Source organism: Pipistrellus kuhlii, unplaced genomic scaffold (genome assembly GCF_014108245.1).
Source record: "Pipistrellus kuhlii isolate mPipKuh1 unplaced genomic scaffold, mPipKuh1.p scaffold_m20_p_2, whole genome shotgun sequence".
Lineage (NCBI taxonomy): Eukaryota > Metazoa > Chordata > Mammalia > Chiroptera > Vespertilionidae > Pipistrellus > Pipistrellus kuhlii.
The window spans coordinates 28,651,838-28,677,683 of NW_023425515.1; the positions used below are offsets into that span (position 1 = coordinate 28,651,838).

A 25,846-nucleotide genomic window follows, 5' to 3' on the forward strand; every position below is an offset into this window, starting at 1 on the left:
GTCAATATAATCTCTTCTGTGCCTATTTCCATTGCATGTAAGAGAAATTCTAGTCAATGGCAAAACGCTTTACTGCTGCCATTACTGCAGACTTTATGGATCAGAGATATGTCAGCATGTTAGCTTTCTCAGTAATGCCTCTTTTGTGTGAAACCTTATGGGCCTTGCAGGCACTCTCATTCTGACTCTCATAAAACACTCAAGTCCCCGTATTTATTATTTAATTTTCTTCCTATAGATAGCAACAGAGCACTTCAGTCAGTTTATGAATGTGTAGCCAAAAATTGACAGGCGAGCGTGAATGGGACTAACGAGTTTCAATAATACACATATTAGGAACCTCTAAAGGAAGTTTAATTAAGAAAAACAAGTTGAGCATGAAATTCATTTTGGAACAAATAGAATCTAAGTTACCCGCTACAGATGTAAAATAAAAAAAACAAAACAAAACAAAACAAAAAAACACAGTGATGCATCCCAGGAAATAAAGTTCCAGGCTGAGACTCAGATCTACTCAACACAGTTGACATCTTAGGACCCGACTTTAACTTGAGGAGCTTGGGTTAGACTTATGAAATAGAAGGACATATTTTTTTATAGTGTTTTCACTTTTATTTGCTTCTGTAGCAATTTTTGTTTAGTATTTTAACTATATATCTAGTCACACTTTTTGTACATAAACTTGTTCCCTTGAGACAAGCCAGACAGGAATCTCTTCTTTCTCTATAGTCTGCCTTTCTAATACCACCTGTGTCTGCAGGTAGAGCTACCTGCTGAAGCCCATGTCATCGCTTTGAGTGTGCTGTAAAGGGTGTTTCAATAAGAAACAGGTTTATCTATCTTTTACCTGCATCTATAATTCTGTTTAATTTTTGGCATAATCTATAACATAAGTCGGTTTATTTATTCGTTTGCTTGCTTATTTATTTGGTAGTGGCAATGTGTTTAGAGGGGCAAAGGTAGGGAGGGGATAGAATATCAAGAAAATAGTTTCCTAGAATGTGTTTTGTTTTGTTTTTGTTGTTGTTGTTTTTTTTTTTTAACATTTTTGTCTGTATCTAAATAACATAGTAAATTCCAAAAAAGAATGAAAAAGTCATAATAATATGGAGGTCTTTAGTATATGTTTTCAAACTCTGCCTTTTCAGAAACATCCAAGTGATGTACAACTTATTTCTGATGCAGATGTTTGGCATTACTTATGTGTACCAGTAGTTTTACACTGAATGTTGAGTCTTCAGACAAAACAACAACACAGGTTAATTTTAATATTTCAGCATGAATTGAAAACTCTTGTGGCCTTAAAAATGTTTTAATGAATATCTTTTTATTGTCATAGGAGATACTTACTATTCTTAGAAATTCAACAAGGTCATGTATGAAATCAATGGGCATTGATTTGATAAAAATTAACTTGGGCTTGCTGGGACCGGTTTGGCTCAATGGATAGAGCGTCGGCTTGGGGACTGAAGGGTCCCGGGTTCGATTCCGGCCAAGGTCATGTACCTTGGTTGCGGGCATATCCCCAGTAGGGGGTGTGCAAGAGGCAGCTGATCGATGACTCTCTCTCATCGATGTTTCTAACTCTCTATCTCTCTCCTTTCCTCTCTGTATAAAATCAATAAAATATGTTTAAAAAAAAATTAACTTGGGCTTGTAACTATAATTTCCCGCATAGGACAATCACTTCTCTTATGACAGAACTGACAGTGATTAGTACATATGACATTGACCAACAGTTTTCACAAAATGTGTACCTGAAAGTGATATTTGAGTCGTTTAATAGTTAACCATAACACTGGAAGGAATAAAGATTCACTTCAGTAACCATTATGTTTCAAGTAACTGCATCTGCCATTTTTAATTTACATCTATATTACTTAGCTGTCCAAAACTTTACATACAGGTGACAATGTTATCTATCCTTTTTCTTGGGTAAAGAAAGTCACCAGTTTCATTACCTCTTTAACTGTGCCAAGTATTCGAATGTATATGCTATAATACTATGATACTGATAACGAAAGTGCCTATTATTTAAAGCTGTGGTCTTTAAATAACATCTGAATATTAAATGAATATACAAAGGTAAAATATTGTATGTAATGAAACAATATTGTAGTAGCAATGATGGCAGGGATTTCTGTCGGGTTTCTCAGACAGATCCGTGTGTTTCTCACCAGCAGGTAGAACAGTGACTGGCACATTCCTGGTGACCAATAAATACTTGTTAAATGAATCAAGAGACCTGGCTCTAGCCTTGCTGCTTGTTACCCTTTTGCTTAATAATTGGTTTCTTCATTTCTGCTCTTAACTTTTTTTCTTAAATAAATGATTTCTTATTTGAATTGATAAACATTTTGAAGTTTTGTGCAAAACCCCCAAAGTAGAAAGGAATATATTTAAAAGATTGCATTTTAATCAGACAAATAATAATTAACATTTTTAGTGAGTTTTGTACAAAGTTTATTTACCTTATTTAGATAGATTATTTTATCAGGACTTACAAGTGTAATATAATTATTTCTGGTCATAATTTACCATTAGAATTATTTTCTGTCATGAAAAAATGTGATATTTCAAGGGATTTGGAAACACTAAAAATTATTTCAAATACTTAGAACTTGGACAGTAAGATCTAAAATATAATGAAAGTTGCTATTTTGGTCATTATTTGTGACTTAAAAATATTTTTGAAACACTTTATGATTCCTAACTCTCTATTAGTTAATTTTATTTAAATGGTGAATTCATCTAGCAATTCATATCCCATGTGTATATTAAATCCTTGTGAATAACTATTCATTGGTGTTCCATTACACAAATGGCCCGTGAATAGAACATTGTTTTGAATCTTGCCAGTATTAGCACTGGTAGAACTGTAATATGAACGGCAATAAGAACGTGGATATCTGAGGAAGATTACTAGTGTAATATTCTTTAGCCTTTGGGGCACTGGTTGCGCTCTAAGCCATGTCAGGAATGCCAGGAAGCCATTATTGTTGTTTGGTGCCTTATGTGAAAGGAGTTGGTGGTTTTAGTCCAATTCCTAGTAGACACTTACTTCTTAAACAATAGCCACTATAGTATTTGCCAATTCCAGCAGAAGCCTGGGAGTGAATGGACACAAAAGTGTAACTACCGTGTCTCTGCTAATCATCCTCCAAGGGGTCAAGATTGACACACCCTGGCATAGGGCCATACTGAGAAACTTAGCACTGCTTCTGCCAAAGCTGTAGCTATTCTCTGGCAATAAGGGATTTTTTTTAAAAGAGGACTTTAATTAAACAGGGCACCAGGATCAGCGATTCTCCACTATTCCCAGGCACAGCAACTCACTAGAAACAAAAATAAACTTAAATAGTAGACACTTACTTCTTAAACAAAATTGAGAATATAGAACTGCTGTTAGGTTGTGCTTTCTTCTCTATAAAGACACTGGCAGACATATTTAAGTTGCCTCTGCAACTTGTGACCCAAAGATTGCCCCTTTCAGACCAAAAGCATCAATTTAACATCAAGGGAAATAATCAACTCTACCTGGCTGTCTCTCCTAAGCTCTTGAGTGATTCTTCATTTTCTTCTGGGGGATCACAAGGATGCTGATTGGTTTTCAAAATGCTTCCTGCAGTAGTTTACACATACAGTAAAACTGTTGCCCAAGCTTTTTAAAAAATAACATAAAAATTCAACTTTCTGTTTTCTTGATTCCTGCCCCTCACCCGGTTTCACCTTCTTAATCCTTGGCAGTCAAGACTTCTAAGTACAGTCTAGATTGAACAATTCATATCTGGAGATTCTATCTGAGAGTAGGTTCACAGTCAATGAAAAGTAAACCTTATTGTATAATTAGATGTTAAATGACTTTTCAGCTGCTCCCTGAGAACAAAACAAATTAGACACTCTGATTTTTAGCCTGTTACAGAATTTACCAGGTGACTGAAAAATACACAGAAGTACCGGAAGATACAGGAAAATCCCATTTATTTCCAGATATGCTAGTACTGTGACTCAGGGGAGCCTGTTTCCAAATCCTGAGCCAACCAATATGGAGGAAGCTTTCTCTTTATAGCCTTTGGTTTCTTTGTCCATAAAATATGGGTCAGACTTCCAGACCTTTCTCTGGCTTTGCAAAAAGCCCTGTGTGTTGGGATGGGGGATATGAGACCACACCTAAAGGCCTGGCCTGGCATCAGAGCTAATAACCCCCTCCAGGGATTGTGTATTATTCAGGTTTATGGCCTCCATAAAATGTGAGTAGGTAAATTGGTAACACAAGACCAGACAATTAAGGAAGGGGCAGTGACTAGACTATAGGCTAATAGGAATGTGCATTAGGGATACTGATTAACTAGGTGCAGAGTCAGGCTGTTGGTCTCCCCCCAAAAAAATGTCTTGTTTTCCTCATCAAGCTTGCCATTAGTTGTAATGATGGTCATAGTAGAAATTCACTTGTGGAATGTAAAAGGAAAGGCTATCACTTTGGTATGTTTTCCTTGTATTGTGTAAAAAGCTGTCATGGTATATTAGAATCTTGTGGGGGTTTTTTTGTTTTGTTTTTTTTTTGCCAAACAATAATGGCATTAGCTGCCAATCTATATGGATACCCACTCACACCCCTGTGTGAAGAGTTTTCAGTGTACTTTAATTTGTTTCCCCTCTTTCAGTTCCTCTTGCTCCGACTCAAATTAAGATAATGACATTGTCACAGAGGTCAGTCATCACAAGTATATTTTTAAAAATCTGAGGGTAGGTTTATTTCATGAAAATAAATGAAATGTTTCCACTTATTTGTATCAAGAGATATTTCCTGATGATCTACAATGTAATGATTTATTCTGGGGAAGGTTACTCAAAATCAACAGTTCAAAAGTGATAGCCTCTTTTTTTGAAGAGTGAGGCTAATTTGATCATGTTATCTTTATGATTATAATTCTTTTCAGACTTGGGATGTGATCTCACATTTCTCCTAAAATGGCATAGAAATTATTGACTTGTCCTCTCCTCTCCAACCTGTTGTCCACTCTTCTTTCAAGTCACACTGGTCTCTTTGTTGTTGGAAAGTCTCTGGTTTCACAGTATCTGGGTCTTCCCCTGCCTCTGTCTGGCACACTCCATCTTCTGGTCCTTACCTGCCAATTCCTACTCAACTTTCAGAACCCAGTTTATAGATCACTTCTTCAAGATCACATTCTCACTACAGATCCATCAAATCTTCCCTCAGAGCACCCTGCATTATCCTTTTTGGCAAAGCATTTATGACCAGATAGCTATTTGTGTAATTGACTTACATAAAGTTTGTCTTCCCCATTGAACTCCAGTCTCCATGCAAATTAGCACTATTCCTTTGTTATTATTATGTTGCTTCCCACTAAATAGTGTAAGGATGAAGAGGGAAGCTGAGTGTATATGTTGCGATTAAAAACTAATATAGGGTTCAGTTACAAGAACAGTAACACATGCTTTAGGATCTTGGAGAATCTGGAAAGCATGTACTGATCTTTGAGTCAGGCCTTGAGGAATCCTCGCTGGCAAAAACTGGGCCTGGAAAGCATGTTTTCCAGGAAGGAAGATCTTGGTAAACAAGTTGGACCCAATTCACTGACCACTGCTCCCAATGTTCTGTGCTGCCTTCCATTAGTATTCTTTTTGCTTGTTTTTCCCCACGAAGATAGATTGCCACCAGCGAGAACCTCTGCATATACTCAGGATTTTCCCCCTAGATATTTAAAATATTTAGTTGGTTTTTTTTTTTTCTCCTCTATTGCTGTCAAATTTTAGTGTGCTGTTTTTCCTTAGCATTCTACTTTTTCTTATTTTCTCACATGTTTGGAGAGGTTCATTTAGAGTAGAAGTAACCCAAGGAGAAAGAGAACAAGTAGAATTGTTTTTTGTTGTTGTTTGTTTGTTTTTTTGCACAGGAAGAGGGAACAGGATGTAACTGGAAAACTATTGAGGCTTGCCTACCTTTTATCCTAGAAGGAGGCTATAGATAAAAATGAGAATGAGGCAGGGTTATCTGTAGAGTCTATTGATTCTTCCGCCTTATCTCTTTCTACTTGTTGGAATTCAATACATTCACAAAACTGTGTTGTTTTATTGAAAATTGTTTCAGTGGATTTGTATTTCAGATCTTCAATGTAATGATCAATTACACTGAGACAATAATGATCTCTACTTTATGGTATTTAGAGACATTAAATGAGATTATGCACTTAGCTCACTGGATCTACTTCATGCTTATTTGGTGCTAGCCATTAATCAGTTAATAATGGTCATGGCAGGATATATTTGATGAGAATTGAGAGTTAATGTAGTGACATTAGTTCTCAATAGCTACATATTGATATGGCCACAACATGGGCCATGGTACCCCTTGAACTTCTATGTAATCAAGGTCTTTAATTTGGATATTCCCATCGCAGAGTAGACCCTTTGTAATCATTGATTCTAAGGGTTTATTTCTGGGCTCCCTATTCCGTTGCATTGAGCTATATGTTTTTATGCCAGTGTCAGATATTTTGATCATTATGGCCTTGTAATATCGTTTGATATTAAATAGCAATTCCTCCAACTTTATCCTTTTTTTTTTTTTTTTATCAAGATTGCTGTGGCAATGTGGGGCCTTTTTCAGTTCCATATATTGTACATTTGTAGAATATTTACTCTAGTTCTGTGAACCAGACATTGAAATCTTGGTAAGAATTGCATTAAATCTATAGATTGCTTTGAGGAGTATTAGCATTTTAATTATATTAATTCTTCCTATCCATGAATATGGAATATGCTTCTTCTTATTTGTATCTTCTTCGATTTCTTTGTTCAGTGTCTTATAAATTTCCTACTACAGGTCTTTTACATCCTTGGTTAAATTTATTACCAGATACTTTTTAAAAAGCAATTGTAAACAGGGTTGTTTTCTTAGTTTCCCTTTCTGATAGTTCATTATTACTGTATAAAATGCAACTGGTTTCTGGATATTTATTTTGTATCCTACTACTTTATTAAATTCATTTATCATTTCTAGTCATTTTTTTGGTATCTATTGACTCTATCTATATAGTATCATGTTATCTACAAATAATGACATTTTACTTCTTCCTTTACAATTTGGATGCCTTTTATTTATTTTTTCCCCCTTGGTTTGTTGCTGTAGCTAAAACTTCCAGTACTATATTGAATAAGCATGGTGAAAGCAGACTGCCTTGCCTTGTTCCTGATCTTAAGGAAAATGTTTTTAGTTTTTGCCCATTGAGTATTATGTTGGCTGTGGGTTTATCATACATGCCTTTTATTACATTTTGGTATGTTCCCTCCATTCCCACCTTGCTGAGTTTTGCTTTTTTTGCTTTTTTTTCTTAATAAATGGGTGCTCTATTCTATCAAATGCCTTTTCTATAACTAGTTATATGATTATATAATTTTATCCTTTTTTTGTTATTTGATGTATCATATTTATTGATTTCTGATTATTTTACTACCCTTGCATCCCTTAGATAAATCCCACTAATCATGGTATATGATCTTTCTAAAGTATTACTGATAATTTTAGCATGAATTGTTAAGAATTTTAGCATATAGGTTTATCATGGATATAGGCCTATAATTTCTTTATTGCTTTGTGGTATCTTTATCTAGTTTTATAATTAGGCTAATGTTGGCCATATAGAATGAACTTGAATTTCCTCCTCCTGAATTTTTTCTGAATGGTTTCAGAAGAACAGATATTCATTCTTCTTTGAATATTTGGTAAAATAACCTCTGAATCCATGTAGTCTAGAACTTTTGTTTGTTGTCTAGTGTTCTCCAGATCTATAGATTCAAACTTGGTGCTAGTGCTGGGTTTGAGGTCACTCAGCATATGTCCCAGTGCATACAAAGGTTAGCTGCCCTCCCTCTGGTTGCTCACACACCTTTGTGGTTGGGCAGGGTCTCAGGCAATCAGCAGGGTGAGGCCAGCAGAGTTTATCCTACCCAAGCAGAGCAGTATTTGACTGTGTGAAGGGAAGGCTCTGCACCTGTGTGGCATTTGAGGGGAAAATGTTCCCTGTCCTGGAGCCACACAACTCAGTCTGTATAGATTTTGCCTGAGCTCGATCACAATAGGATGGGGCCACCAGGAGTTGGGTGGATGGACTAGCATACCTCCCTTGAGGGGAAGGTATAGGTCAGTCTTGAGGGAAGGTTGAGAGAGTTGCCCTTGCCACTGAGCCTCCAAGATAGTCTGTCCCATATTCTGGCCAGACCTGAGCAAGGCAGAGCCACCAAAAATTGGGAGGTTGGGGCCACTAGGAGTGTGGAGAATGGGGTGAGGAGTCTCTGGTGAGGGGAGAGACCAGTCAAGTTTGGTCTAGGGAGTCTCTGGTGAGGGGAGAGACCAGTCAAGTCCATGGGGAAGAAGGGGGATTGGTCCCCACCCCAAAGTCATATAACTCAGTCACTGATACAACCTGAGTCTGCCCAGATCTTTACACCTTGGGCCAGGCAGCTGACTCCTCAGCAGAGCACAAGCTCCACAAGATGGGGTGACTGGGTGTCCAAAGGGTGGGGTGATTGCTTTTCCCCAGCCTGATGCCATTTTAGGCAAGTGCACCACACATGAAAGATGGCATCTGTAGTGTGGGAGAGGAACTTAGCTCAGGGATCCTGGAGGCTGTTCCTTCAGCTCTCTCCAGAGCCACACATCCCCATCTCTCCTCATGCTTTTCAATATTTTTGTCTGAAGTTATTATAGAGGATTAAACAGACCTTGTTTTGAGTTTTGCAATGTAGCTGAAGAAGAGCTTGTACTAGAAGTAGGAGTTTCATTTTTTCTTGTTTATTTTTCTTATGATTGTATTGCTAGTATTTCCCTTAATCCACATTTATCTTGTGGGAAAAACAATCCAGTAGTCTGTTCTGTGAAGATCACTTCAATTAAAACATGATGAAATGTATAAATCCACCTGTCCAATGATGTAAACTCCAATACATCACTAAACCTTGAAAAAGAACCATAACAATGAAAAAATGCCACTGCTGGCAAGCCTACCACTTTATAGAACTTCACACCTTCCCAAGTATATCTCTAGTGCCTTATGTATCACACAACAAACCGTGTGAAGGCACTGGCATTGCACCATATATTCATATTATCAAAGCACAATATCTTACTCTTTTTGTTTTATGCTTTATGTAAAATATTATGATACACAGAAGTTCAACAATTTGCTTCTTTTTGGTCTTCTGGTGGCATATGAGCACACTGCTTTGGAGTTCTCTTCTCCACAGTATTGCTAGTTTAACTTTTTTGTGAGTTGATTTAATGATACTCTTCCCCTGCTAGGAATATGTAATGGCTTTTCAACATCCAGTGAAGAAAATCCAAATTATTTAGTCTTTTAATGAAGTGCTTGCTTGATTTGGCTGTAACCTGACTTTCCTGTCGCATTCAGTGCTGAACCTCATTTATTCTGTATTCTGGCCAAACTAAACTAAACCATCCTCAAAAGTCGCTGCTCTTGTCCTTTCTGTCATAGGTTACATTTCTCAGGGAAAATATAAAGGCTCTGGGATGGAAGTGTGCCAGCATGAAGTCTATTGGGGCATGCCCTGGGACAAAACATCTGCCAAGTAGGGAGAGACTCAGAGGCAACTCCTCGCTCTGCTCCTTCCCACAGTGGGCCTTGGGGCAGGGATGGCCCTGTAAAGTTGAAATGCATTGAGGCAAGGAGGACAGGTCTTTCTACACTGGTGTGGACCAGTCATTGGCATGTGAGTTAGGTCCAAGCATTCTGAGCACCACAGTAAACACTACACATCCTTTCTACTGTTTCTGGAATGTGCCTGAGGTCTCTTCCATGACCTTCAATGTTTTTTCCAACCTTATTCATTCTTTGAGGCCCCACTTAAATTCCCCCTGATTCATGAACTCTTTCCGATTCTATTACCTCAAGGTAGACCCTTCTCTTCTTTTATTTTATTATTTTAAAAAATAATTTCTTTTTTATATAATATATTTTATTGAGTTTTTACAGAGAGGAAGAGAGAGGGATAGAAAGTTAGAAACATCGATGAGAGAGAAACATTGATCAGCTGCCTCTTGTATACCCCCTACTGAGGATGTGCCCACAACCAAGGTACATGCCTTTTGACTGGAATCGAACCTGGGACCCCTCAGTCCACAGGCCAACACTTTATCCACTGAGCTAAACCAGTTTTGGCTTCATCTCTTCTTTTAAAGATTAACAATATTTTGTGTAATTGCATTCATTTGCTTATTCCCATTTTAAAGTACTTACTAAGTGAATGAATTACACATTAGTTACTTCCATGTTCAGTCACTGAAAGGACTCACAGGACTTAAAATAGTTTATACTCACTGGACAGCTTTGTTACAGGCAAAGGCTATAATATAGCAACAGCAGGAGAAGGGTAGGTATTGAATGAGGTCTGGAAACTTCAGACTCAGGCTTTGTTCTCCCATTGCTGGGTCTCACAGGATGATCCTTGTCTCCAGGTCATGAACCACCACCAGTGTGCATGTGAAACATACTGGTAGAGTAAGCCCCAAATCTGTTGGGGGTCATGATTTCTTATAATGGGGGGCTGGTCACAAAGGTTCATTTTAGTTACATAGCTAGATTGGGCCATTGAATATCACCACGCTCCACTGAAGCCAGCTATTATTAAATGCAAGTATTATTAAATTATCATTATTAAGCCCAATTCTTAAATCAAATATTATTACTAAGCACCATTGACAGGCTGATGTATTCTGAACTCAAAACAACTCATAAACTCATAGGTATAAAACATTATTTAGCTTTAGTTAATACAGTCAGTCTTTATTATTCCTAGATCTGTATTTTCAAATTTTCCTGTTCACGAAAATGTATTTGTAACTCCTAAATCAATACTCATGGTGCTTTCACAGTTATTCACGGACATGAGCAAAACAATACATAATTTCAGTTATCCCATGAGCACATTTCCAGCTGAAGTTGAATAAGGTGATACTTTGCCTGCTTGTTTCAGCTCTCAGACAAAGCTGAACAGAGGACAGGGATGGTAGTGAGATAGTGCAAGATAGTCCTACAAACTCTTGGCAAGTTGTAGAGGAGTTTGAGTCCCAACTCTGGCCTATTAGTGGTCTCAGACAAGTCACTTAACACATCAGAACTTCATTATCTCTTTTATAAGATAAATAAAATAAAATCTACTAAGATAAATTGTTTTTAGGATTTAAGATTATAAGTTATAACTGTGTGTGTGTGTGTATGTGTATGTGTGTGTGTGTATTTACCTAGGGGAAATGGATCTATGTTCCCTAATTCAGTGTTTAAAATGACTCAGTAGAACATTACTACAGTGAATAATGCATCAACAGAATTGGCCAGACTCTACATTGCTAAGTGATAAGCATGCATTCAACACAGATCAGCTGAAATTTACCGAGGCCTATACTATGTAAAGGATTTTCATATAGATTTTATGATGAATATAAAGATATTAAAAAAAAATAACAACAACAACAACACAAACTCCTTACCCTTGAATAAGAAATTCAGTGGAGTGGGGATAGGGGATAAGTTCAACAATAAAACAAAAGCAAAGCAAGGTAGGAGAAAACAGACATAAAAAAGATACACAAAAAGTTATGTAATTGTTAGCAGTCAGAGGCTTCCTGCTGGATCCTACCTTCCACTCATCATGTATTAATTGAACATGTCACCTTCTAACCTGCATTAGAGCCATTTTTTATGTTATTTATTTATTTATGTGACTTATTTTTATGTGTCTATCTATCTATCTATCTATCTATCTATCTATCTATCTATGTAGCTATCTATCTAAAAAACAAACAGAAATATGCTAATTAACTGGCACGTTGTAACGGGTTGACTGGACAGGAGGAGATTGCGCACTCAGCATCAGGGACAGTGCGGCAGGGGTCTCCCTGTGCCTGCGCTGGAGGAGGGCCTGATTAGCAGCAGCCACAGCTGCTTCAATGGCCGGAGAATTGTGTGCTGGGCTCCTAGTTTCTTTACAATATTATAGCTGTTTGGGAGCAATGACTGGATTGTTCTTCTCTCTGCTCTCTCTGTAATCATCCCTTTGGTCTGGGTCACTCAGGCACAAACTAGTGGATAAACCAGTTATTTTGATAAATCAGTGAAGATGACATAGTATATTCCCATTTATGTCTCTTTAAGTTTTATTCACTTTTAATATTATTTCTCTCAGTACAATAACACAAGCTTTACCCCCAGGGGAGAAACAATGGAGGAATTTGTGAGCTAGTATCTCCACTAACTTCAAAGCCAGATGAAGTGAGTCCTGTATGGATTGATAAGCTCAACTACTTGCCTTCTCTGCTGAATAAAGCTTTCCTGATCTCATTATTTTAATATATTTATTATAAAATATTTCAAACATACAGGAAAATACAGAAAATTCCCTAACAAAGGTGTGTGTATATGTGTGTGTGTATGTGTGTGTGTGTATGTGAGTGTATTATCACCCACCACTATCAAATGCTAAGATATGTAAAACTTAATTAATTGCTGTTTTTTTAAGGTCTCACCACAGGTTATCCATCTTAGGTGCCAATTAATTAATTATGTGAATTAATTAATTAATAACTAGAAGTAATTTAATTCTCTTTTCTTTTTACCCCGGGATGACGCATGTTTTGTTAATACGTATTTATGTATACATAAGTAATATATGGCATTATTTTACTTATTTTAAGCTTTATTTATTTAATAGCATTTTACTCTCCTAATCTTCTGCAACTTACATAATTAAAATTCTTGATATTTATTTATGTTGATATATTTAGTTAAAGTCCTTTACTTTCCCTGAAGTATAGAATTTCAATTTGTGAGTCTATCATAATTCATTTATGAATATCTATTAGTGGACACTTAGGCTATTTGAATTTGGGATTTTTTTTTTGGTTACCCATTATTTTAACATGAACAACCTATCGTGGTTTTCAATGTAAAAGTAAAAAGGTAAAAAAATGTAACAATAAAATATAAACTTTCAATAAGAACAGGGCATAGTATTTACATTTCTCTGTTTCTATAGCATTGTCAGAGTTTTTACCTAGACTATCTTCTGAAGGAACATAAATACTCTTACAATTTAATTTTAAATGTACTAGGATCAATTTTTTAAAGTGCTAATTGTGGAATGAAAGACTATATCATGTACAATGATCAAGAGAATGGCCTTTCAATCAGAATGGGCTCCTGAATCTGCTATTGATCAGGAAATCAGTTGAGAAACGTTGGCCAAGATATTTAATCTCTTTAACTCTGTTTCTCATGAGTAAAAAGAGGATGATTGTTGAGCCATATTATAGGATTGTTGTAAATGAGATGTAAACACATAAAAGTTAAGGGTTTGGCATATACTAAAGGAGAACCAATAAATAGGGAAATATCTATATCTATATCTATCTATCTATATTTTAATTTTAGTTATTCAAACCAGCCATATTTTCACATTACACTTGGGTGACTGCTAATTTAATAGCAACTTTTAAAAAATTTTGGAGTCAACACTCCAGTTCTCCATACATTGAACCCATGAGAAATGCAATAATTTTGTAACCTTGGAAGCTAAGCATTATTAGAATTTGAAAATTTACTATCATGTGCAGAATTTGAATCCTTCACAGTTTAGGTTAAGTAGAACATCAGTGGGAAACAGGAGCCCCTTTATTTGAACACATTTAAGGATTTATAAATACTAAAAGAAGTGTTATTTTTTAAATAATATTTCAGAATATAGTTTATTGATTTCAGAGAGGAACGGAGAGGGAGAGATAGAAACATCAATGATGATCGGCTGCCTCCTGCATGCCCCCAATAGGAGGCTGAGCCTGAAATCCAAGTGGCATGTTTCTGACTGGGAATGGAACCGTGACCTCTTGGTTCATAGGTCAATGCTAAACTACTGAGCTACACCAGCTGGGCCAGTTATTTTGTTAATAACCAAACAGATACTTTGTATTGTTAATGAAATACCAAGTGTGCAAAGAAGAACTCTTGAAATGGTTGGACTTGAAAATTAGACTGAACAGAAAATAGTGGCAGTGACTTTTAAAGCCTAACCTCAGGTTCTTTATTTTAGGGATAAAAGGTTGCTTTTTAACACCGACATGTTACTAGGAAAGACAGCCATGCTGTGGCCCACCCGGATTCTGCACAAGAAAAAGCATAATATACTCCAAACAGAAATGAGTTTGTTTAGCTAAGTCTTCAATACATGTTAAAGTACTGGGACGGAAATGGGTTGGGTCTAAGCCCGTCTTTTGTATGTTAATGCGCTTTCACAGCAGAGGTATGTGAATTAACACGGACTGGAGTATTTTTGAAGAAAGACATTTATCTCCTTATTGCCTTCTGTGATGCGCTAAAGGAACACGAGGCCTGAACCAAATCTCTTGCTGACCTCTATGGTTTTTGCAATCTCCTTTTCCATAGCAGCCAGGGCAGCCTCCCTGCCAGAGCAGCACTTCTTCATGAATCCTCTCATAACGTGACAGAAGCCTCTGTCATACGTATCAACACTATTATTTTCAAAGTAAGCTCTTTAAAAGGTGGCTTGAATAAGAAAAGACAGATTTGCCAAGTTGTATGCTCTTTTGCAGTGAATGTGAGATTACAGGGTGAATGGCACTGCACGGAATGCTACCTTTTATTCGGATGCATTTTAAGTTGAACTGGGGTAGACAGTGTTAGATCTTTGATTAGTGTTCGTATGCAAGATGCAATGATTAGAGATGATTGTTCTTTTAAACTCCGAAGCAGTCTTTTCTTTTTTAATTCTTTCTTTGATTTCTAACAGATAATGATAACAAAATTTGTAATTTAAAATAGATCGGCTTTGACTCAGAAATTAATTTTCACCTTGCAAGTTTACGGATATTTACACTGTATAGCTAGATGGTAAGAAAACTGTAAAAAAAAAAAAATGATGCCAACTTTGTTTCTCTTTGTAATGATTTTATGCAGGCTTTTGCTAAACAGCCAAGAGGTTCACGTTCTTAGGTAGTTGTACTTAAATGATTATACTTCAACTCATAGTAATTTTCTTTTTATAACTTTAAGCTTTCTGTGTTTCTTCCATAATATAGATTGGAGACCACTTTTTGTTTGTTTTTTAATATATACAATTATTCTAGCAGATCCTGTTTATATCCTACTTATTCTCTATCAATATTTATGTTTTTCAATAAGGTTTTCTGTTACTGAGTTCTAATTTTGAGCATGTTTGCTGATTAATTGTGTTGTTTCTTGAAGTGACTGAAAACTATCAATAAAGGGGAAATTTCACACATCATTTTTATTTGAAAAATACTACACTGTGAAATGCTCTTGAAACTGTATGTTTTGACAAGGCCTGCTTCTAGTTAAAAGTGTCTAAAGTTGGCAGGCTAGTCTCTCAATCTAATAGGTATTTCACTTGTCATGTCATGTCAAACCGAAATTTTCCTATGGTAATATTTGACTTACTTGGCTCTAGCCACTATTAATGCTTCCTGGAGCTTGTAAAACATCTAGTTGTCACTCTGCCCATTTTAGCTTGTTTGTGCTAATGATTTATTTTCATTTTCTCTAGGATAGAGACCTGCAGCTAAGTGGATTTGATTTATAAGAGGGAATCTACAGTCAATGGCCTCTCTCCCCACGTAGCTACGATGGAAAACAGAGTGGTCAATAGGATTTGGCCTGAAAAATAGTGATGACTGAAGATGCCACTTCAGTGCATGTGAAGTCGATGGGAGACGCTAGCTGCAGGAAGAGCTTTCTGAACTGTTCTCAACAAGTTCACCTTTAAGAAATAGGAGGTGTATTCTACCCTTATAAGGTATTTCTCAAGTGGATACAGATACTTTGGCCTCACTGTAAGCGGACAACTAGACAACCGATGTGGGACCATGGCACTGCCCAGATGTATGTGGCCAAACTATGTTTGGAGAGCAGTAATGGCATGCCTGTTACACAGGGGGCTGGGTGCCTCGTTGACTCTCTGTGTGTTGGCATGTTTGCTTCAGGCTGCCCATGTACTCTCCCAAAAATTGGATGATGCAGATCCACTGGTGACTACCAACTTCGGCAAGATAAGAGGGGTTAAGAAAGAACTCAATAATGAAATCTTGGGGCCTGTTATTCAGTTTCTTGGGGTTCCATATGCAGCACCGCCAACAGGGGAGCATCGTTTTCAGCCTCCAGAGCCACCATCTCCCTGGTCAGATACCAGGAATGCCACTCAGTTTGCTCCTGTGTGTCCCCAGAATATCATCGATGGCCGATTGCCAGAAGTCATGCTTCCTGTGTGGTTTACGAATAACTTGGATGTGGTTTCATCGTATGTACAAGACCAGAGTGAAGACTGCCTGTATTTAAACATATATGTCCCAACTGAGGATGGTGAGTTTACTGCAGGAAAAACAGGGAGATTTCTATTTATATATTTTCTTTTCTACTCTAAGTTTTAACAATATGAATTCACGTGTACTGGTAGCATGCATGGCTTTTCCTGTGGGCATGTAGACATATTTTACATGCGTGCATGCTGCTCTTTTTGTTTATGTGTGTTGGTGTACCTGCTGTTTTTTTTCCCCTATGCCTATTCATTTTCTTTCCTCCACAGCACGTATCTTTAGGTAGAAATGGGTTTCTAATTTCCATTTTCTACCGAATGACTTCTGAGAAGATGCATCAACCTTTCTCCATTGCATGTGCAGGCTCAACGAATTGGGGATTTTTCGCACTCAGTAAAAAACAGGATTATATCAAGTTAGATAGTGGTGTTGCATGTTACGGCGGTCTGTGATGGAGCGCCATGTTATTTTCTAGTCTTCTATTCATTTTTCAGTAAAAAGAATATCCAAGGAATGTGCCAGAAAACCCGGCAAGAAAATATGTAGAAAAGGAGGTATGTATAAAAGTGGAAATAAAACATGGGGAAAAAGCTTGCAGAGGAAGAACAAGACATGCTCCCTAAGGATGATTTGCTGATGTTGGAAAGTGAACTGTTAGGCGATATGTGGAATTTAATGAAGCCTGTCAAAGAATAGAAAGATGGTTAAGGAACGTTCTAGCTGAGTGGATAACATTTACAAAGCTCATTGGTGGTGTGTTCTGGTGCTGGTAGCATCCACAGGTGCTGGTGGCATGTACAGGAGTTGAATCTCTGCTTTGAGTTGGTGTGTTGAGGAAAGAATACTTAGGCTATTACATTGCCTGCAAGAAGCCCGAGCAATGCTTCCTTCCTAACTGGTCATCTTTTGTTCTCTGAACCCTGTCTTACAGATAGAGATTTCTGTTCCTCGTAACATTGATACATTCAGTCACAGACGTAGTGTTTTGTTCATTTATTCTCAGCTCCTTCCGAACACCATATGAACTTTCTCATGTAAGGGTAAATTTGATATAAGCACTGGGAAATTACTATTATTAGGTAATGCATTTTTCCCCAAGACAGTCTTTTCATTTTCAGTTACTCTTCCAAAAGAAAATGAGATTTTGCAGATTTTTATACTAAATATTTACAGTCTCAAAATTACTTTAACATTTTAATATTTATGTTAAACATTTTAAAACATAGGGAAGAACATGATTCAGAAGCTACAATTAAATCAACCTTCAAATCATCCTCTAGCCAGATTGAGCAAATGTAGACACTGACAGCTGCAAGCTTGCATCTGAATGTATCTTGTCCACACTTTATTTTTATATAACATCCAGTAAATCACTCATAGGAGAGTATGATTCTCTATGGCAGTAAATCATCTAAGTTGTGTTTTTTTACCCGATTCATAACTTTGTAGAATTTCAATCTTCATACAGAAGTCATATTAATATTCAAGTTCTGTACATTCTATCTCTCTATGCACTTCTAGTCTCCTGGCTGGGCCAAGTCAGATTTTATTACAAAACCCCTGTGGGGTGGGGAATGACTACAGGTTCTATTTTACTGGGATTACTTAAATGGAAGAAGCTTTATGTAACAAAATTCTTGACTTCAGATCAGAAGTATTTGCATTGAATTGCATTTGGTTTGGTTTTCTTCTTGCTCATATATCTTTGATCATACTAGTAGAATGGGACTCAACCTTTATTTTATTATGGATACGATGGTTTGGGAGAAAATTGGAGTATACTTAAGAAGGAGGATATGGGGGCAACAAAGAAGGGTGTTTCAAAACAACTGAAACAAAGTCTGTTTTTTTCTCTCAAATGATAAACACTGCAATAATTTACATCTCTTCAACTAATGTATAATACTGCAGTGGTTATGATTATGCTGCTTATTAATTAGCTAAATGACTTTCACTTCTTATCACATAGATGTTGATTTACAGAGTCATAAATAAAGATGTTATTGATGATTGCATAAATAGAGCATAATACAAAATATTAACAATATAAATGATAAGGGGTACCAAAAGATAAGCTAGTAAATGAGAAAGTGACCTTTCTCCTCATACAATTTCAGAGGGGAATGGATTCATTAGAAAATTCTTTTTTTATTGTTCCTTGGATTGCTCGATCTATCTACTTTATGAGAGAGTTGGCAAAGAAGTTGTGCTAATTACTTTGGCAAATTTTGAACTAACTTATGATTAGCCTCAGGGCAAAAATCTATAGATCACTACTTTAATCTGTGTGGTTTATAGTCCACATTTTTTGTGTTTATGTAGTAAGCATTCTAAAAATTATTTTACTTTGGCATTTATTATATCCTATTACTATTAAATAAATTATCCTCATAGCTGACTGCATGTCATATCAACATATGAATTTAATTTTAATTTTTACAGTCTTTTTAAAATAAACAAAGCTAAAGTTTAGGGCTTTGACTTTTAAGCAGAGGAATAGATACTTTCCCCAAAAGATGACTTTTAACTATTTTTTCTTCTTTATCATGAAGGGTATATATTCTGCTAATTTTAAGAATTTATATTATCCTGAATCAAGAAAATATTAGACACTTTGTCTTTGTACATATACAAATACATATTACATATGGACTACACAATTCTTCCACAGAAGTCTAGGAGTTTATAAATGATGGTTTAGAAACTATAGTAATGGCCAAAGTGCATTTTATCTAGATGCTAATGAAATTGGGGCTTTATTATTTTTAATTGTATATGGTCACCTGCAGAGGCAGATGGAACCCACCCCTGTGCCAAGTGCACCACAATCTGTGCATACTGTACTCATTAAAAACTATTTCTTAATTGCCTATTAAAAGTAATGTGCTATTTAAGGGAGTTAGTAATGAATGAAACAAAGATCTGCCTTCCCATATTGCTTACATTCAACTATGTTTACAAAGGACAAAGCATTGTTTTTCACTTTAGTCTATACAGAAGGAAGAAAATCTTTCTTCTCCAAGAGATGTCTTGCGATGGTTTTTAATTAGGGGTTTTATAATATTTTTCTGTGCAATTGAAGGAAAACATATTTTTACCAATAAGCTGGCTTTGGTTTAAAACAAACTCCAGTTGCATTTTAATCTATCTTTTTATAGATAGTTTTAGCCATATATTAATTACTCTAGATATTTTTTGAGGGCTTTATCTTTGTAAAATTGAAAGAAAAGATGAGGCTTTAAATGAGATGACTGTCGACCCTTGTCCAGATAGGCTGATCACATGTGATAGAAACTGAAATTTGAAGGACATACATAATTTATTATAAAAACTTTATTAGAAAGTTGATTTATATTATTATTGTACAAATGAGAAAGTAGATTATGAGTTTCATGTTTTGACCCAGTTTCCACTACTAGTGTGTGGTAGAATCTGATTTGGCCCTAATTCTTGCTTATATTAGATACACTTCCATAATGTTAAATTTCTTCCAGTAGATAATTTCTGTAGCAGAGACTTGTATCTCTCCACCCTCCTACTCTCCCATTTGTTCTTCTTCTTTTGCATATTTAGATATATTGTGAATTCTTTTTATTCTATGAGTTGACTCTAAGATAGTTTTCATTCTCAACTCAATTACATTGAGTTAACCAATGTTAGCAACTGGTTTCCAAGTACTCCATTTAGTGAATACTTTTAAATGCTAAGCATATATATTTTTTTGATGTCCAAACCAAGATCCCAACATAGTCTCCTGGCTGCTTTAATTTTGTGTTTCATTTTGTTACTCTGGTTTGATCTCTTGTGAGAGTTGCCAATAGATGGTTCAATGATCAAATTATCAGCATTAAATGTGAGAAGGAACAAGAGAGCCAGAGAATCCACAGACAAATTGATTGGCTCATGGATACCCTAGAACTGTGTAACTTTGAATTTCTCTAAACTTTATTATTTTCATAGTTCATTTAAAATATTTTTATTGGTTGCAGAGAGGAAAGGAGAAAGAGAGATAGAAACATCAATGATGAGAGAGAATCATTGGTTGGCTACCTCCTGTAAGCTCCCATTGGGTTTGAGTTTATAGCCTGGGCATGTGCCCTGACCCTTGTCCTCCTGGTTCATAGGGTAATACTCAAGCACTGAGCCACACAGGCTGGGCTTCATAATTCTTTTGATATGAATACAGGATAATTTTTATTTCTGCAGTGGCAATAAATTGCTTTTTTTAATTTTTCCCAATTTTTATTGTACAGAAAATAATAATCTCAATAGATGGCTCTGGTACCATTCTTAACTCATTGAGCATTTTATTCCTGATTTTCATACTATTTTATTTTTATATGCTATGTTTAGTAGTCTTTACCTGAGATAATTTTGAATTCATTCAAAAGCCTTTCTACAGTTTTAGGGTTTTTTGGTTGTTTGTTGAACAGAGACTGCTTTTCCCATAATTAAATATGTATGTCTCCTATCTCTGTCTGTGTGTCTAGGATTTTAAAAGGAGATTATATTCTAAAATGTCCTTCCTTCTTGCTTATATATTTAAAGTAACTTATTTATTTATTTATTTATTTAACAAATATTTATTAAGTTCTTTCTCTGTGCTAGATCCCAGAGATACATCGCAGAAACAAACAAATGAAAAACAAAACAAAAAATGTTTATATCTCTGTGTAGAGTTTATAAGATTATATCTCTGTGTAGAGACACATGTAGACAATAAATGACTAAATTTAAAAGGTGTAAGAAGATAAGAAACAAACAAACTATGGAGGTTCAAGAGTACTGGTGTGGAGGGTGAAGGCAATTTTAAATACACTAATCAGTATAGTCCTCATTAGGAAGGAGATGAAGTGGGTATCTGGGGGAAAAGCTAGTGCAAAGGCATTAAGATGAGTGTCTATCTTATGTATTTAAGGAACATCTAGTAGTATAGCATTTCTGAAAAAATAGAAGTAATAAGATTAAAAGGATCTGAGTTTATATTAAAGAGATAATTCTGGATCATGTATTAAAAGTAGATTGAACAAATTTGACTAAAACCGATTTGTCATCAATTAAGATAGAATAAATAGGTGGTAGAATGGCTTAGGGGGAGACATAATAGAGAGATGATGTTTACTTTTATACATGTTAAAATTCAGGTAACTCTTAGACATCTAACTGTAGACATCAAAGAACCAGTTTGAAGTTCAGGAGTCAGTTCTAGGTTGAGATATCAATTTGGGAATCCCTGTGATCTAGAAGGTAAAGATTTAAAGTCTTGAGGCTAAATGAGAACAAAAGGAATTCAATAAAATTAGAGAAAAAGACACCAAAGACTTAAGCTCTGAGACATTCCAACATGAAGAGGTCTGGGAGCAGAAAAGAAAAGGCAATGGAGACTCAGAAAGTGTTTTACATTGAAGTGGAAGGTAAACCAATATATATATATATATATATATATATATATATATATATATATATATATATATTTTTTTTAGGGACATGACCATGGAAGCATCTATGTGTGTATATTTTTTTAAATGGATTTTTTTTTTAAAGAGAGATAGAGGGAGAGAGAGATCATTGTTCTACATCTTTATGCGTTTATTGGTTGATTCTTGTGTGTGCCCTGACCAGGTATCGAACCTATAACCTAGATGTATTGGGATGACGCTCTAACCAACTGAGCTACCTGGCCAGGGCCTATAATTCTTTTTTTTTATTTAATTTAATTTAATTTAATTTTATTTTAAAATATATTTTATTGATTTTTTTTGCCCCACTCCCTCCCTCCCATACATACCCTCCCTTCCCAGAGTTTTATGCCCATTGGTTGTACTTATATGCATGTATACAAGTCCTTCAGTTGATCTATTATCTCCCCCAGATCTCATAAACCAATATTTTTTGTTGTTGTCTTGAAGCTAAGTCTCATCAAAATAAAGAGTGATCAATTCTGACAAATGAACTTTAGTGGGGTACTATGGGAGTGGGTCTAAGAATGGGAGAAGACTTATAGTTGCTGAGCATAAATATAATGGTTTTAAGGAGTTTTGATATAAAAAGGAGCAGAAAAAATGGGAACACAAGAACAATAGAGATTGCTTTTTTTGATGGAGTTTAAGACAGAAGAAATAAATAAATGCTTGTATGTAGTAGGAAGGGAGCAATTAAAAATAGAGGAGAACTATCTTAGACTGTAGAATAATATCCTTAGATACAGATGGGATGTGGTAAACAATTGGAAGTTTGGGATTGAACCCTAACCCCTAACCCCTAACCCTAGCTCTAACCCTAACCCGAGAGCATAGGTAGATATTTTAAATTAACACATAGTTAGGCAAAGTCTATAAGTACATAGGTAGAATGCTAGTGGGGTTCTAATCTCTTCTATTGCTTCTATTTTATTTGTTTGATGTGTAATATTAAGGGACATGGAGTTAGAATTAGAACTGGTGAGCTCTTAATGTATCTAGGCCTTATTAATTTATCTAATATCACAACAATCCTGTGATGTTCTTATTCCCACTTGACAAATGCAGAAATAGAGGATTAGAGAAGTTACTAGTAAGTATCTCGCCCAAAGATACATAATTTGTTGATGACCAACTACATTTTCTTTGAGAGATTATTTTAGAACAGAGGGGACAAAACAAAACAAAATGACAACTGTGTATATGGGATTTTTGATCACATAGAAAAATTTGCTAATAGAAAAATCATATCTGGTTTATTTGGGGTTTGAAGATAAATGGGAAACCAGAGATTTTGCTTCAGATCTATAGTAGTAGCCCTGGTCATATGTGGTCAAGTCATCTAAAAGCTAAGCGGTTTTAGTTGTAATTCTGAAATGAAATAGATCTAAAATGCTGTAAGTTTTGAAAGAGCAACATCAATCGTTCCATTGTTTACTGACAAGCAGAGGGAGTCTCCTGAAGCGGATGATTAAAAGACCATTGTAGTTGTCCAACTCAATTTTTCTGGAGAATAAATACTTTTAGAAACTTACAGAAATTGGGGTTCAGTTGAAAACATTTAAGAAATAAGCCATCAGCAAATAGTTATGCCACAAAATAAATCCTTTGTAGCAATGGCTTTCCTTTCTACTATCCAGTATAATGACACTTTTAAAAAATGTATTGTTTTCACATATAGAACATACCATTAGCTTAATCATTTTAATGCAGTTTTTGGTCTAATTCACTTCTATCTTACTTACCATTACAGATTTTGTTGATAATCTTTTTCTCTTTAATATTTCTCCTATAAATACCCGTTTTCTTCCTCCCTCCGTCATGGTACATGCTAATGTAGTTTAGAAAATGACAACTCTAGTGTGGGAGGAGGATTGGAGTGCTGGGTGCAAAAGGTGAGAGGATTAAGAAGTACAATTTAGCAATTAAAATTAGTCACTGGATGTAAAGTACAGCATAGGGAATACAGTCAGTAATATTCTAATAACTATGTATAGTGCCAGATGGGTACTAGACTGATCAGGGAGACCACTTAGTAAGTTATATAAGTGTCTAACCACTCTGCTGTATACCTAAAATAGACAGAATGTGAATGTCAACTGTAACTAAAAGATCACTCCTGGATTTGATAATCTTTAACTCTGGACTAGATGGGGAAGCATAATTTTTAATCATAAATCTTTATGTAGCTCTTTATCATTAGGCAGAGAACTTTAGGAAATGCTTCCTATATTGTTTTTCTAGGGCTGCTGTAATGAATTGACACCAACTGTGTGGCTTAAAAAGGCAGAGATTTATTCTCTCACAGTTCTGGGGTGGAGATGTCCAAAATCAAGGAGCTGGCAGGGATGGTTCTTTCTGGAGCCTCTGAAGGAGGAGGAAGTCCCTGCCTCTCTCCTAGCTTCTGGTGGTTGCCAACTGTCCTTGGCTGCCCTTGCCTTGTAGTCACACTGCTTCAGTCTCTACCTCTGTTGTCATAGGGCTTTCTTCCCTGCGTGTCTCCCTGTGCCTCTGTGTCTTCACATGACTTTCTTCTAAGGACACCAGTCATAGGATTTATAGCCCACCCAATCCAGTATGATGTCATCTCAAATACATTTGCAAAGCCCCTATTTCTAAACAAGGTCATCGTATTATATTGCCAGAGATGCTCTGGCAAAGTACCAGGAACTGCATGAACCAATAGAAGAAAACTTTTGTCTCATAGTTTTGTTGGCTTGGAAGTGTGAGATGGAAGTGTCAGCAGGGCTGGTTCCTTCTGAGGGCTGCGGGGAAGAATCTGTGCTGGCTGCTCTCTCTCCTTGGCTGTCTTCTCCCTGTGGCTCTTCACATGGATTCTCTTCACATGTGTGTATGTGCTGTGTTCAGATTATCCCTTGTTATAAGGACACCAATCATATTAGATTAGGTCCACTCTAATGACCTCATTTAACTAATTAGATCTATCAAGTCCCTAATTCTAAATAAGATCACATTCTGAGGTACTCAGGATTAGGAAGTAAAGATATGATTTGGGATTAACATAATTTAGTCAAATTCGGAGGTTCTAGTTGGACATGAACTATTGAGGGACACCATGCACTCTTCCACTTTTTGCAAATTGAATGCCCCCAAACATCTCAAAATGGTGTTATCATTATGCCCATTTTATAGGTTGAAAATTCATTGCTTATTGGGCTTAAGTAACTTACTCAAGAACAGGTGGCTGCTAGCTAGGAGAGGTAGGGTTTCTTTCCAAATCAAAAGTAAAATTTCATGTTATATTCCATCCCTCCCACAGATAGAGGCTCTCCCTGCTCTCTTGAGAAGTTTTTTAAATTTATATTTAAATACTTTTTCCCTGTGGAGATAGAGTACTATGCATTAGTCTAGCTACTTTGAAATATCCAAGTGTTTACCTCTGTGTAGACAAAATGATTTTGATTTTTTTTTTCATCTTCCCCAGAATTTTAAGTGTTTTATCCAGCTGGTTACTTCCTTGAAAACATAGTTTTAGTTAAAATTAAGATCCTATCAGTTTAAAACTGTAGTAGCATTGATTTTCAGTTTTGTTTCATTCATCATATTTAGGCAATTAGATGAAGTTCTTTTTTAAATTATTTTTAACTTAAGACCTCTTTCTTTGTTTACTGTAATCCATTTCATGTAGTATCTAGGTAATGATAGCATTTAGAGCAATTTAATTATAGCCCATGATTTCCATTAAAGCATGCAAAATGTTGCAAAATTCAGTTTTAGACAATGCCAAAAGGAAGTCATAATAAAATAAGCTGTAACCATAATGATCATCTTCAAAAGTAGAAAACCTGACTAATCAACAATGGTCTTAATTTTCTGCTTCTCCTTTTAGGTGGGAAGGAAGAAGTTTCCATTCTCCCCTCCATCCTTTTCCTATGAGGCAATATCTTTGAAGCAGTTATGCCAAAAATAAATGACATATTATCTTCTAGTCTTAGGAGGTAAATACAAGAACTCCTTAGCTCTCACCTCTTCCTCTCACAAGAGTTCC

At 35.9% G+C, this 25,846-nt stretch overlaps 1 protein-coding gene across 5 annotated transcripts in view; it reads left to right on the plus strand.

Moving 5' to 3' along the window:
• NLGN1 (neuroligin 1) overlaps positions 1–25,846 on the plus strand; it is an 804,575-nt gene that overhangs the window by 136,902 nt on the left and 641,827 nt on the right. For all 5 annotated transcript variants that reach the window (XM_036445887.2, XM_045583688.1, XM_045583689.1 and 2 more), the window contains exon 2: positions 15,613–16,424. In XM_036445887.2, the coding sequence (XP_036301780.1) occupies positions 15,932–16,424 (493 nt within the window). In that variant the 5' untranslated portion in view covers positions 15,613–15,931. The remainder of the gene's footprint in view (positions 1–15,612; positions 16,425–25,846) is intronic.